The 14,733-nt window shown below is 41.4% G+C and overlaps 1 protein-coding gene across 1 annotated transcript in view; it reads right to left on the bottom strand.

The window, feature by feature from the left end:
• Nucleotides 1–6,520: 6,520 nt before the first annotated feature.
• Nucleotides 6,521–14,733, bottom strand: part of POLQ (DNA polymerase theta) — a 57,402-nt gene continuing 49,189 nt past the window's right edge. The window contains exons 27-30 of the mRNA XM_079305241.1: nt 13,224–13,348; nt 11,608–11,761; nt 9,764–9,879; nt 6,521–6,932 (exon numbers count right to left, since the gene is read on the bottom strand). Of these exons, the coding sequence (XP_079161367.1) occupies nt 6,819–6,932; nt 9,764–9,879; nt 11,608–11,761; nt 13,224–13,348 (509 nt within the window). The 3' untranslated portion in view covers nt 6,521–6,818. The remainder of the gene's footprint in view (nt 6,933–9,763; nt 9,880–11,607; nt 11,762–13,223; nt 13,349–14,733) is intronic.

The following is a 14,733-nucleotide window of genomic DNA, read 5'->3' on the forward strand; positions in this document are numbered from 1 at the left end:
TTCAAAAGAAAAAATAAAGTGAGGAAAAATTGGGAAAACATTTAATTTTTTTCTATTAAAGAAGTGTTAACATCTTCTGTCCTTTTAAGGAATCCTGATGGACACTGATGCAGACAGGCATCATCCCACTCCCACCTAGACCTTAACTTCACCGGTGTTTGTATCATCAGAGTGTTTAGATGATCCCTCTCAAAGATGTGTTTTCCATCTCCTTCCTTTACCTACAATAAAATACAGCCCAGGAAGTTGTATCATCCACAAGTCTGGCCTCACAGTTGGCCCACTGCACAAGTTAAAGGGCTGGAAGAGATCCAAGGTGTCAAGTTTTAATTTCCCATTGTAGCAGAACAAAATTTCATGATTTACAGGATTTTTACATTCTGCTGTAGGCAAAATCAAAATGATGGCCCTGACAGGTCTAGCTCAACTGAGAATGTGACTCCACAAATTCCTCTAGCACAGGATAAACTGCTCTATGTTGTCAGAACTGTAGAAACTTGGAGAGGGAAAGGGTCAAAGCCTGAGCAATGCCTGGGTTTCTGCTGATAGCTAAGAAATTAGAGTTGTCCATGACCCAAGAGGATTTCTCTGTGTGTGTAAGGCTATGCCAAACTTGCCACTCTGATGCCAATAGGAACTGGGTTGGGGAATTCCTTCCAGGGGCTGGGTCACAGAAATAACCACTTGTGCTTGTGAGGAAGCACTGCTCTAACCAGGCATCAAGAATGAGAAATAAGGGAGAACATGACAGCAGTTTGATCTTCAGTTTAAACCTGTATTCATCAGGCCTGTGCTCTGGCCTAGAATCCAAACCCACTGGTCTCTGGGCAACAAAATCATTTTTGGGGCAGCATTCAAACTGGCTAGCAGCCAACTTATTTTCCTTTCTGCCCTGGAGTGTGGCAGTCAGAAGCAGTCCCACAGGCTGATTGGAATCATAGGATTTTTGAAGAAAATTTAAGGGCAATTTCTAACGCTGATCACTGCAGCTCACCCAGAAAGGTGTCCTCAACAAGTCTCTCACACAAAGCTCAACTGACTCTAGCTGCCAGCAGTCTCTAGTTTAACACCAGGGTGAAAAAAACCAAAACAACTGGCAGTAGATTTCCATTTGCATTTTTATGCAAAAGAGAAATGAGAATTTAGCAGCCCTCAAACTTACAAATTTTAATACTAAACTTTTAAGTAACTTTTCTCTAGTACTCCCAATCAGGTCACAGCTTTCCGCTCTTACATATTTTACATATTTCCAGACAGTTACTAATTACTATTTCTGTTAGGTTCACTACTTGTGACTATAATTATCAATTTTCTTGTAGTCTGTAGAGATCTAAAAATTGTATATGTTTGTATATAGTACATTCTATATATATAATATATATATATGTAATGTATATGTTGTATAAGTTTGTTAGTGCACACTGTTAAATGCTTTCTATCAAGATTTACCATGTATGTGGAAAAAAAAATAACTTTAAAAGTTCAATAAGGGAAGAAAAACTCTTGCCTGGGTGATTTATTGTGAATGAAGGGGAGTGTGGGATTTTCGTGAGGCTTGCCCTGAACACTGCTCAAGGCTGTGACTGGAATGAAGCTGCAGTATTCCCAGCAAGAAGAACAACATCTGGCTCTGAGAAAGACTGTAGGACTGTGACTGGCTGGAGGAAAATCAAGGATATTATGTCACTGAATGTTGAAATCTTTCTGTGCTTTCACCTTTCCCACTCAGACAGCACCACCTCAAGCAAAATCCCAAGCTTAGATGTATCTTCAGCCTTGTTACACCAGGCCAGATTGGCTGGAAATACTTGCTCAGTTTGAAATGCTGTTTGTTCATTTAGATACTTAGTTCTCTCATGTTCTTCTCTCCAGGAGCTCTGTCACAATCACATCCAAAACCAGTTACACAGAACTTCCAACAGCACCTTTGGGTTTGACCAGATGTTTGTAATCATGCTGTAGACAGACAGAGAAAATGCATTAAATTAGATTATATATATAAAAATATAAAAAGCAAGTCTTCAATGAAGTACAAGCTACCTTATTTATTAATAAAAAAATTAAATCCATTCCTAGAGCTTTAACTTTAGTTGCAAATCTTGAATTAAAAGACATGACAATTGAAATTTTAAGAATCGGGTTTTGTTTTCTATAATTACCTGGGAGGGAGGGGGTTTAAGTTTTATAATAGTTCTACAGTTCAACTATCTACATCAGTTAGTCATTTCTCACAGTACCAGGATTGGTACACAAAAACACTCTGTTTACTACATGTATGGTATAAAATTATCTCATAAACACTCCTCTAAAACAGTTTATAGAATTCTTTTTCCACCACAGTGCATGCATAATAATGCAGGTGGGCATAGAAACTTTTTTCTTTTCCTCAGTAGAAACCACTTGAAAGCTGCACCCAACCACACGCCTCCTTCACATATAAACTATGTGTTGTAGCACAGGCAAAGGTACAGGTTTTTTGTTAATTATGCCCCTCAAACAGCTTGGGCCCTGCCCCATCCATCCTTTCCCATAGCCCAAAGGTGAATTCAAGCACAGCATATTTCAGTCTTGAATGTTTTGTTGCCTTGGAAGGGTCTCGTAAGAGCACACTCTCTCTCCTGAAGGAATGTGTGTGGCCATTCATAGTCAACTCTTCCTCTTCGTTGTATAAGCAAAGTCACATAAATGAGTGTTTCCATTCATGTGTTTTGTTTTGTGACCAAATCAACAAATCCAACATTGTACTTTTTTAAATAGCAACAAATATTCAGATTCAGTGTCAAGGAAATGTGGGCTGAGTATGTGTGTGGTTTGTTAAAAAGTCATTACCTGTGTCTCAGAACAAAGGCTGATCTGGGGTGAACCACATACTCCTGTGCTAACCATGTCTTATTTCCATAGCTATCCTAAATCAGTATCACAAAGCTAAGGCATCTTAATGTGAGGCTGTTTCAAGCCCCCATTAATAACCAGAAAAACAAAATAGGGAAAGAAAATAAAGGAAATAATTGATACTAGTTGGTGTAATCTCTTTTTTTCCAACTTCTACTCCTAGATTCTTTATAGTATCTCAAAGGTGCATCGTTTGTGTAAAGCCGTTGATTGGAGTTTACACTTCTCATTCAGGAATACAAAAGTTGCAGTTGTGGTTGTTGCTGGGATGGGGGTGGTCACCTCCCTTCCTCCAGCAGCTCCTGCCAGGACAGAACCCCTGCTGTTCCCATGTTCCACTGCAGCAAGCTCACATGGAGCTCCTAACTGCCTTACCATCCCCCAGGGAATGTTACCAGCCTTGGACCCAGGCTACCAGCCAACTCCATCACTCCCACTTCAGAGTGAACACAGCCACCCACAGGCTGAGCTCTCAGAAGGGCAGGAGCAAGCCCAGTGTAAGGGCTCTTCCCAACAGCTCCTCTGAATTGCTCTGCCAGCAGAAGCCCAAAGCATCATCCAAAGGTGCTGAGCTCCCATCTCCCTCTTGTCAGCTATGTCCAGTTCTCTTGATGAAATAAGAGCAGCTTGAGAGAAAGGCAAAAGGACCACACCAGATCAAATTACCAGTGTCATTATTTGTCACCTGCCTGTCAACACTTCCAGTAGCCAGGGAGAAAAGAAAGCTGCAGCAGAAAAACCAAGGCTAAACAAGTTTGTGGTCTCCACGTGAGGAAAAGGACCAAGAGGTTGCAGGAAACACCAAAGATGTGAGTTCTTGCTACCAAGGCTGGGCAAGGTCTGCCCCATAGCACTAGCCAGCTGAACGCAAATTTGAGCCATTATGAGCAGAAAGCAGATGGGAACCAACAGACCAGGGCTGCTCATCAGCCCCAGGGGACAGGCTCTCCCTCTGAGGAGCTTGGTCCCACAGGTTCCCATCATGTGAAGACAAGGCACTCCCAGTGACCACGGGTGTTTGCCAGGGCTGCATCCCAACCGGCTTCCTTGACATCCCTGCTGGTGCAGGAGTCAGACAAGGGCTGTGCAGGGCACGTGCAGGGCCGGACTGCAGTAGGAATTCTGTGAGCACCAAGGGACAAGACTGTCAGCAGTTGTAACAGACAGGACTCTTACCCCTTCTGCAGCATTCATCTGTCCTAGTGCCAAGCTGTGCCAGCTGGCAGGAGGCTGGAATGGGCTGTGGAGAGAGAAACACATGAACAAGCTGAGGGACAAACACTACCAGATGCATCCCATGCTGACTACACAGAGACTGCGGCTAATTTGCACTCTGGTTATCAGGTCCTGAATTCATAAAATGCCATCAGCCAATCAGAGGTGAGGGAAAAGAGTCCACAGGTGAGTAATGTGAGCAGCCAGGCTCCTTCTTATCACCTTCAAAAAATAACATAAACCCTTTTCTGCAGTTCTGGACAGTGCCTCTGCTTACCTGACTGAGCCCTCTTCTCTTTCCACTGCTCAGTCTCGGTAAGAGTTAAAGTCTAATCAGAATTGAGGAATGTAAATAGCACCAATAAGAAAACAGTGCAGAGCCAGTCCTAGTAACACAACTCAAACACCACAGTGGCTACCTCTTGTCTTCTCATTTGCTCCAAATTACTCCTTAATTAAAATGAACCCATCAAATTGATTAGTCAAAATAAGTTTGGGTACATGTTAATCCCCTTACTGATTAGCATCACTTCCTTCTAGAGAGTTTGCCGAGAAATACATGTGAGATCCATCATTTGGAAATTCTGAAGGCAGTGTGTGGGATGGAAATACTGTAATGTGCCAAAGAACAAGCAGCCCAAATGACAGCAGCCCCAGTGAGGCCTGGAATATGGCACAGGTGTGTCACCGCAGGGCACGCAGGACAGGAAATCATTAGGCCATGTGAATTGATAATGAGTCCAACCCAGCCTCTTCACAGGCAGATAACACAAATGGCCAGGCACCAGGGTGCTGAGGCTTGGATCTGTTAATAACAAAAGCTTTGATAAAGTAAGAAAAAAAAGACAATGCTGTGGATAAAGAGCTCAGCCATCAGGTGACAGATGTCATAGAAAGCCATGGAATAAAGCAGGCAGGAAGAAAACAAAAAAAAAAAATCTCAGTGTAAGGTGGAATACAGAACAGGAAAGAAGGCCAAGACAGTGCTGAGAAGAGCAGTCAAGGCAGCCTGATCTGGGGCTCCAGCTCAGTACCACATCTGTTTTGCTGCTCAGGAGGCAGGTGGTGGATTAGAGTCTGGGATACAGCCTTTTGTAAGAAGGACCTGTTAAGATCTTTGAACACTCCCTGTGTTCTCCAGCCCTCAGTGCAGGCTACTTCTAATGCCAGGACAATGGCCCTGCCAAAAGCACCGCATTTGAAGTTAACAATCTCGAGCCCCCTCTCAGGCTGCTGAAAGCCAAGTTGTGCATCCTCTCAGATCAGGCCGAAAAAGTAACTTCAAAAGTACACTGCTTAAAAAGGACCCAGCAGAAGTTCAGAAATGAAAGGATAATTACAGGCTTGAAAACTGCACACAGGAGGCAAGAATGGAAAGAGGGAAATTGATTACATTAGGGAGGAACTGCAGAAAAAATACATTATACAATAATTAGAGGCATAAGGAAGATGATGGGAGGCACTTGTCCTCCCTTTCTTGTAAGGCACAAAGGCTAGACAATGAAAATGACAGAATACAAGGTCAGGTATTGTGTGAAGTTAACAAATGCAGCTGAACTTTTGTAACCATCACAACTGTCTGGAAGGGAAATGAAAACTTTTGATGTGAGAGTTAGCCAGACCAGAAGGTATCAGTGGAGAGACTAATGCCAAATAGTGGCAGATTAAATCCCTGCAAGCTCTTTCCTTGACCCTTTCTTTTGAAGAATCTGATCCTGGCTCATCTTGACAAGCCCACACTCCTAGGAAAACTTTTTGCATGATCATAGCATCAGAGCCAAAGAGAGAGGCAAAGAATGGGGGAAATCTGATCAGGTTTTAGTGGGGCTGCCAACAGGCAAGTGCAAGGCTTCCTTAGGAGAACAGTCTCTGAATGAAGAGCCGCAGGTCACCCACCACAGTGTAATGACTCCTCTCAAACACACTAGAGCTCAAACACCAGCAAGGCTGCCATGTCAGCTGGCCAGACTGAGATAGTCGTCTTCTTCTTCACAAAAATTTGCATTGCCATGAAATTTTTAACCAGTGCATTGAGCTTCATTCTTCAAAATATTTCTGCTGGTGATTTTGTACTAACTCTAAGAGACTCTAGACAATATCCCTAAGGTAGCAGTAGGATTAATTACAACAGTCAGTCACCAAAATGCTTTTTTTAAAATCAGAGGCCAACCAAGCACAGGTTCTGCTCACTGTGAACACTGCACAGCTCTTCAGCGAGAAATCTAGCCAACTGCAAAGCCACTTCAGCACACAAGTGTCATCAGCAGAATCCAGTAAAAGATAATCCTGGCAGACGTCTGCAAAATTCTACATCAAGTGCAATCACAATGACGTTTTTTGCCCTAGAAAATTATACACAGGCACTGCCAAATTATGTTGGGACCTTGTTTTAATAACATAATCCAGTTCATTTCATATGTAATAAATTCATTAGGCTTTGGGGATTTGTACAAGATCAAGCACACTTAAACAGAATTCATTTAAATATCCTTCTTTTAACAATTAATAATTTCACAGTTCTGTAAACACGTTTCAGTGCTTGTTGAGTTCATACCAGCTTCCACTACATGTTTCAGAAGGCAACTTGGTACCTTGCCAGTAAAAACACAGTACAGGAGGATCACGCTGCCAGCAGGTGATCACAGGCCCTTGCCCTGCCCAGTCCATGGTGCCTTCTGCCTTTCCACGCATGGGAAAGGCACAGAGCATTGTCACAGCTCCAGGTCCTGCAGGTCTCCCCAGCTGGGGCCAATTTTCACTTTAACATTCAGTTTCACTGAGAGTTTGATGGCGCTTTCCATCTCATGTTTCACGATCTGAGCAACCTAGGAGAAAACATCAGGCATCACACACACAGCTTCAATGCTCTGGGTTTCTGTCAATAGGTGGGGTAGACAGACACCTGAAATTCCTATCCTGCATTTATTTGCACTGACTTACCACCAATGGGAATGCAGCTAAATTAGTGGTTTTGAATGGAGAAACTGTATAAAGCCAGTGAGATTTTATGAAGCACAGAGCTGAGACTGGTTATGTAGTGTTTACGACTACTCAAAAAAGGAGCCAAGATTAACTTTCTGTTAAACACTTGGGTATCCAGAAGAGTCTCATCTTTCACTCAGCTGCATAACTCTTAAGTGTTTCATGGAGTCTGTTCTGAAAACTTCAAGGTACCGAAAGCAAGACACAAAACAAATTTGCCAGAAGCAAAGAACAGTGGCTCCTCTGTGTTGTGCCAGCTTGAAAAGCACTCTGTGAAACACAAATTATAAACCTCTCAGAAAGCAGGTCACATACCATGTGAGTGCTACAAACACTGCCAGGTTCCCCCTATTTCTTTAAGGCAACTCCTGCCCTCTAGTAAACAGACAAGGTAATTGTTCTGTGCTCTCCAGAAGTATTCCTAAGAAAACATTCATTTAAATTCACAGTTAGGAGAACAGAAATTATTCCTTTCTGCAGCTGTTTGGATTACAAGACCCTGGATTTCTTTTTCTCCTGACTCTAAAAACCTGCCTTGGGCAAAGGTACTCCCTTTCCTCCCCCAAGTCCTATGCAGAATCCAGTCTGTCTAGGATTGCTTATTTGAATTAATCTTTCAATCCACACCCATCCCATGAACCTCTCCACAGCAGAGTGAAAAGAGGCTTTGGAATTACAGTGATTCCTCAGCTCAGATAGAAGCCACCCTGGCAGCAGAGGAGCTATTCAGTCTGACCCTTCCATGTGTTTTCATAATTTCCTCATAGGTAGCCACCATAGAAATTCCTCCATTGTTTTTGCTGGGGAATGGAGGAGGGGATTTGAGGAGATCTGAGCAGAAGTCTTTACAACAGCACAAAGAACTAGGGGAAGATTTGTCTTCCAAACCCCTATGCCCCTGCATACTGCATTTCAAAATGATCTTTATAACCTAGAAAAATGCTTTGAAATAGGATGTAATTCAGCACAGACAAGTACAGACTAGAAAGAAGCGGGGTAGAGAATTAGGACAATAATCTACTATTCAAAAATAGGATGAAAAATAACTGCCTAGACAGGAAAAAAAAATGGGTTATCAGAGATTAAAAACTGAACAGGGCCTAAGCAAGGTACACTGCTGTAAGAAAATAAGAAAATTAAATTCTGGATATATAATATAGAAAATATTGCTTGTATAACAACATCAATTTTCCACTCTATTCAAACCACTCCAGCCTTGATCAAGTTTGGGGCCCAGCAGATCAAAAGAAACATGAACCATAGTGAAGGAGATTCTCTGAGAATGGTCACAAGTCCAGCACATGGCACCAGCAAAGAAAATCGGATAGGTCTGCTGCATCTAGAATGAGGTACAGCAGCTGTGCTGCAGGGGAGACAGGAAAACATGCTGGTTTAATCAACTACCCACAAAAATCTATGGAGAAATATATCTGAAGGAAGTTAGAAAAGCTGGTAATAATTGCTCTTGAAGTTGAGGTAGTTAATGAAATAAATAGAATACAATAAATAATAAGCAAATCCATTTGCTTGTCTCCAGTTCTCCTAAGAACACCATGATAAACTGGAGTCAGTATCTAAAGATGTTAAGGCCTATGCTCAGGGGATTTCAGTCTTCCACAGGAAGAATATTAGGAGCCTTTTTGTCTCAAAAGCACCCTGCCTAGATTGAAGCAGCAGACGTCTGAACAAAGCTGGCAAAATGAGAAAAAGCTCGAGCTGAGACTCAAGACAAAAATATCAAACCCTTTGTTTTAATTTACATTAATGTATCTATATTATTAATAAATATACTCATTTATATTCTTCCTATTTTAATACATATTTATTAATATATACATGCATGCATGCATGCTCAGGCCAATCAGCACTGCTGAAAGCTCTGTCAGACTAGGAGTTACTGCTTGCCATCAGGAGATGACCTTTTATCATTAGTGATGAGCCCGTGCAGAAGTGGAAGAAAGGGACCCAAGATATGGAAGCATGGCCTGGGACCCTCCCTGTGTTCGTGCTCAGGACTTGGGAAACACTGAGCTGCCAACATCCAGCTCAAATACCTGCCCCTGAGAGCTGCTACACAGACTCTTCTGTGCCCAGGTCCAGGAGTGCCTTCAAGGGAGGAAGAGCACACACACACTGAGACATTAAGGGCACTTAAAAACCACAGAACATTCCTTGTGCCTACCCTGCTGCCAACCAGCACCACAATGCTCCTACCAGAAAGAAAAGTATGTAGGAAAGGAGGAAATGAGTACCAAAAGGATTGAATCCTCCTTTCCCTGCAGAGAGTACAAACCACAGCTGTTGTAATACATGCTCTGCGTTAGGCACCAGAGCATAAGCAGGGAGGCAAAAATACCTCCAGATGAGGAAATATTTCCCCCTACACCTGTCAACAATACTAAGCCACTTCACTCATCAAGCCTCACAGAGAAGAACTGCTGTTACAAGCAACAAAGCATACTCTGAAAAAGAACTTCAGCCATGGGGATGGCTTGAATCCAAAAATCAAGGGATCAAGCATGCAAACATGCTTTTTCATCCAACTGAACTTTGTTTTCACAGACCTTTCAGCACTCAGGGAGGGGGGATCCAGGGAAGAGAATGTGAGCTCCTAGAAGGCTTGTTTGAAATACAGTAACATAGTAGAGCTGAAAGAGGGACTGCAGGTCTGTACCTGGATGGCATCTTCCTCTGCAACTTCATAGAGCAGCTCATCATGCAGCTGGAGAATAAAGAAGCCTCCCTTGATGGGATGCAACATCCCTGCATTTCTCCTCCTCAACAGCCTTCCTACACAGGTGAAGAGCAGAGTTTGTTAGGCACCACCACACAAAAGTGTGTTTCTTGTATCAAAAGCCTTTGCACATTCTTAATGCTGAAAAAAAGAATGCAAGGACGTTGAGAAAAGCTCATGCCTACAGACAAAAATCACAAATCTTGGCTATTCTATCACTACTTGTACAGCTACTGAGGCAAAAAATGTTAATGAAAAGTACTTTAGATTTATACATTTCAGCCTTACATTATAAAGATATAAATCAGAACAGAAGCAAGTGACAGTTGTGTCTCCAGAACCATCTATTTTGAAAGTAAATTTTAAAGAAAATCATGCAAAGTTTAATCAGAAGCTGGTTCACAACATTCTCTCTGGCAATGAATTAGGATTCTGCTTTTCTTCTAGAAATATTTTAATGGCTAGTTTAAGAAAGCAGTCAGCCACCTGCAAAATGCAGTTTCTGAAAATGTTGCTCCTGAGTAGAACTCAGAAAGAAGGGAAAAAAAGAGCAGTTATTGAATAAACAAGTAATCAGCTGACAAAATCAAGTTCCTGGTGGGCATTCCCTGACAAAAAGTCAAACGAACCCTTCCCTGGTAAAAGCTGTGGATGTTTTAAAATAAACACAACCTCACACACAGAGACTGAGAAGTTATTTATTTCTCAGGTTAGCTAACAGGAGGACTTCAGTTCACAGAAAGGGTTTCAAGCCATCATCAGTTCCTCACACAAGCCTCACACTGAAGCAGCAATGTTGAAGCAGCCACATGATACATCATGCTCCTCTGATGACACTTGCTGAAAAAGAATGCCTTTCAGTTCTTGTAACATTCAGTAGCAGAGCAGGGGAAAACTGTCACAAATGCACCTATTCCCCTCCCTACGATTACAGTGGCCAAAGGTCAGTATCTTCTGCTCCTAGGAGGGGTGGGAAGCTCTGCCAAGCACATGCTTTCTACTCATAGCTGACCTCTGAATCTGGTCTCTCCAAATAAACTCCCTGACACATTTTTAGAGGTTTGGCAATTGATTATTTTGTTTCTGTAACAGACTCTTCATATTAAGACAGCTTCATGTTTCAATTGAAGCATAAGAACAATCAAAGAAATATAGCTCTCCATTTCTTTCTAAAATACACCTGATGAACAAAACATCTACATTAAGCTAAAAAAAGTCTTTGTGGCATTCCTCTGGGAATGAATACCCCAGCACAGCTTTGCTATCTGCAGCCAGACAAAACTTATTCTGATACATGCTTCACATAACACTCTTGTGAAGCCTCTCTACATCAAACTCCAGGCAACATATTCCAGACTTTCTAACCAAAACATGTATTTTTAGAACCAGAAGTCATCCCACTCCACTTTTTAACTGCTTCTGAAGCCAGAGTGTCTGCTCAGTACCTCCTTCCCACTTCTGAGCAAATCTGTGGTACCATCACAGACCATAGCACACGAAGTCTTGCTACCAACCCTTCCAAGATCTTCTCCAAAGTAATTGGAGTCTCTGTTCTGTCACATTTGCTTTAGGTTGTTGAGCAGACATTCTTCCTCCTCCTTCCTGATGACTTTTTTTGTCCCTTAAACGCAGATTTACCACTGACAGGAAATAAAACTTCTCCCACCTCTAGGCCCAAAGGCACTAACTTTTTTCAGGTTGTTCGGTTTTTTTGGTTTTTTTTTTTTTAATTTACATTTGTAACACTGAAAATCTTGATCCAGTGTGCAAAGAGGCAACCATACCAGTCTTATCTCTTGGGAAGTTGCTCTCCAGATGACCATGGGACTTGATCACAGAAGAGAAAGTTTCCAGGCGTCTCTGAATATTCACAGTGGCTGTTTTGACAATATCTGCAGCAGATCCTTGAACAGTTGTATTCACAGCCTGGCGTTCTGCCTGAACAGAGAGAGTTGTTCTCAAATCTCACCCCCCAAAAAAATCAAATCCAACATGTCAAATGTACTTAACTAAAAATAATAAATATATGGCCAAATATACACAGAATAAAAATTCCGAATAAAGAGCTTTTTCTAGCTGACTGAAAGACACATTACAGACTAGCTTCAGACACAAAATTTCTACAGGCTACTAAGAAAGTTCCAAAAATTTAAAATTCATGAATACAAGTGTAATAACCTGCAAAAGAGTGACAATCCACAAGGAGAAGTATATACCCACGGTAACAGTTTCAAGGGGAGAGGTAAAATCTCAGTTAATCCAAGTACCACAAGACACTTCTGTCTATCTTCAAAGCCATAAAGGATGGACAATCAAAGGCAAGAAACTGGACTTCATGGACTAACAATCAGGTCTGCCACATCAAATCCTGAACTGCCAGAGCACTACAGCTGTGCAAAAACACAGACCACCTTTTTTTTTTTTTAACACAAGCAACTTGTCTACTAATCCCCTCCTCAGACAAGAAAATGGTATTCAAAGTCTCTTTTTTCTTTGTTTAGACCTGAAACATGTGCAAAGAACTACAAGGATGCTAAAATAAAAGTGAAGATGTCATTAACTGGTCTTGAATACGATTTTAAAGACTAAATCAAATTTGAACAGAAGATGCACCTACAAAGCTTCCTGCTGAAGTATTTTTCAGATCAAATTGTCCATTATTTTCAAAAGTTTTTTGAAAGCCTCTTTGTTTCCCTGTCAACTATTCAGAGTACAAACTCCCCCACTTGCTCCCTCTTCTACTTCAGTCTTTAATTCCACGCAACCTGAGCCAGCTTCCTACTGAGAAGTATAATGCTTTCCTAGGGAGTCAAGGTACACCTACTGAAGTAAAGTCTATGGCAGAAGTGTCCAAAATGACCTAGGAAAAAGAATTATGCAAGTGCAAAGGTGTGTTCTAGTGTAAATATTTATCTAAGAAGTTAAAGCAATTTTCCTTTCAGGGAAAATATGAAAAGGAACAAATACCCAAAAACATAGGCCTTAAATTCCCTTTCTTGTTCAAGTGCTGACAGCATGTAACATACAAAGACTGCTGAGTGAGAGCAACTCAACCTGAAGAGTTAAAGTACACCCCTATGTGGAGGCTTTTTCAAATCATGTCCATTGATTTCAATGAATTACTCACTCCAGCTCCAACGTGGGAGTTCTGAAGTGACGTTAACACAGTGATGACAGCTGCACACCCAGTCACAGAAGACTTACATCAAACAGGCTATGACAAAAACTCTGTTATTCAGAGAATGACAGAGGGAATAATGAACTAAACAAGAAGTAAAAGGTCATGACTAAGCTCACAAACCTTGTAAAACTGCAGACATGGCTACGCAAAGAAATCTGGTATTTTAAAATTTAAAAAAAACAAAAAAATTTTTAAAAAAATGCACAGCACTCAACATACATGAGTTTTACTGTAGGGATTTGGGTCTTTGATAGCTGGCAGGTATCGCCGTCTCCCCAGGATGGTCTGCACAAACCCATCCCTTCTGCAGCTCTGCACTGTCTCCCTCAAGAATTTCTGAACCCCTGTGAAAGAAGAGAGAAAGTTTTTTGTAATGCAGCCGATGTTCTGTACTGACTTCTCAATGGGGTCACTGAAAGCAGTCTGGGGCAGCCAAGTAGGAAAGAGGAAATCCTTTAAATTCCCCAGACCCCATCAGTGGACAAAGCTAACGCTCACTCATTCAGTTCTGCTGCAAAACCTTTTAAGAACTTTTGAGGTAGAAGAGAGTGCACAGTGCCAGGATATCTGGCTGTGCACAAGGAGGTGGGAAGTCCATCTTGCACAGTGCCCAGGCACAGAGGGTCATATGTGTGTTATCGATAATGGAGAGGTCAGAACCTGGACCAGCACTGGACAGACAAGTAGTAGGGAGGGAGCAAATTGAAAGCAGGAGCCAGAGCCTTTGATGCCTCAGGCTGCCTGACTTCAGGCTGTGTCCCTTCAGATTCTAGGATAAAAGAAAATCATCCACCTGTACTTTGCAAGGGAAGGAGCAAGTCTGCCAGGAGTATTAAACTTAGGTCAAAGAAAGGTGAGACAGGGAAGAGTGAACTTGCACTGCAAGTTCAGGTAACAACTGTACTAAAGTGGGAAAAGTTAACTTCAGACAGTTTCTTTCCATGTTTACAAAATACAAAATGCAACATTCAAAATCAAGACTGACAGCATAAGTCAATTCATTAGGTATGTAATTTAGCAGTCAGCCTGGCAACACACAGCAAGTGAAAAATCCATGAGAAGTGAAGTTACAATATAAGGTACACTGCACTTTTTATGCACACACGTGTATCAAGAGAGAGGAAGCAGGAAGTCGTTCCTAACGGTCATAAAGGACTATTCAGAAATTGATGGAGACTAAAGGCTTAACAGAAAACCATTTCTCTGCATGTGTCTCCTAAAGAAACAAACACAACATCTTCAGAACACAATTTTCCAGCTCATTTTTTCAAGTCCAAGATCTAGCTGCCTCTTGTCCCATTTGCCCTCCATTCTTTTTCTGATTGCAGCTCTCTCTGCAGCTTTCCTAAAAATTAGCATGCTTTTTAGAAACAGAACCATGTTTTTTTACAGAACATGGGAGAGCATCTCTGAGCAACTGGGTAAAAATTAAAGGGTAATATGTAAAATGGCTTAGAACTTCACGAAAGCAGAAGACAAAAGCACGAGAAAGAAATGGTTATATTTAAAAATTATAAGAAGCATGATCTAAAGTTGTCACAGCATATTATTTGAAGGTGTATGTTTTAATAAAGAAAAGCATGTTTCTCATTCTTAAGAGCTTTAGAAATATTAATTAATTAAAATAACAAAAATATTACTGTAATAAGTGAAAACAAAGTCTTAAAGGTGAATAAAGCCAGAGAGAGAGTAAACATTAGAGAGTATCAAACTGCTACATTTATGCACT

Source organism: Erithacus rubecula (assembly GCF_903797595.1).
Source record: "Erithacus rubecula genome assembly, chromosome: 1".
Classification (NCBI taxonomy): domain Eukaryota; kingdom Metazoa; phylum Chordata; class Aves; order Passeriformes; family Muscicapidae; genus Erithacus; species Erithacus rubecula.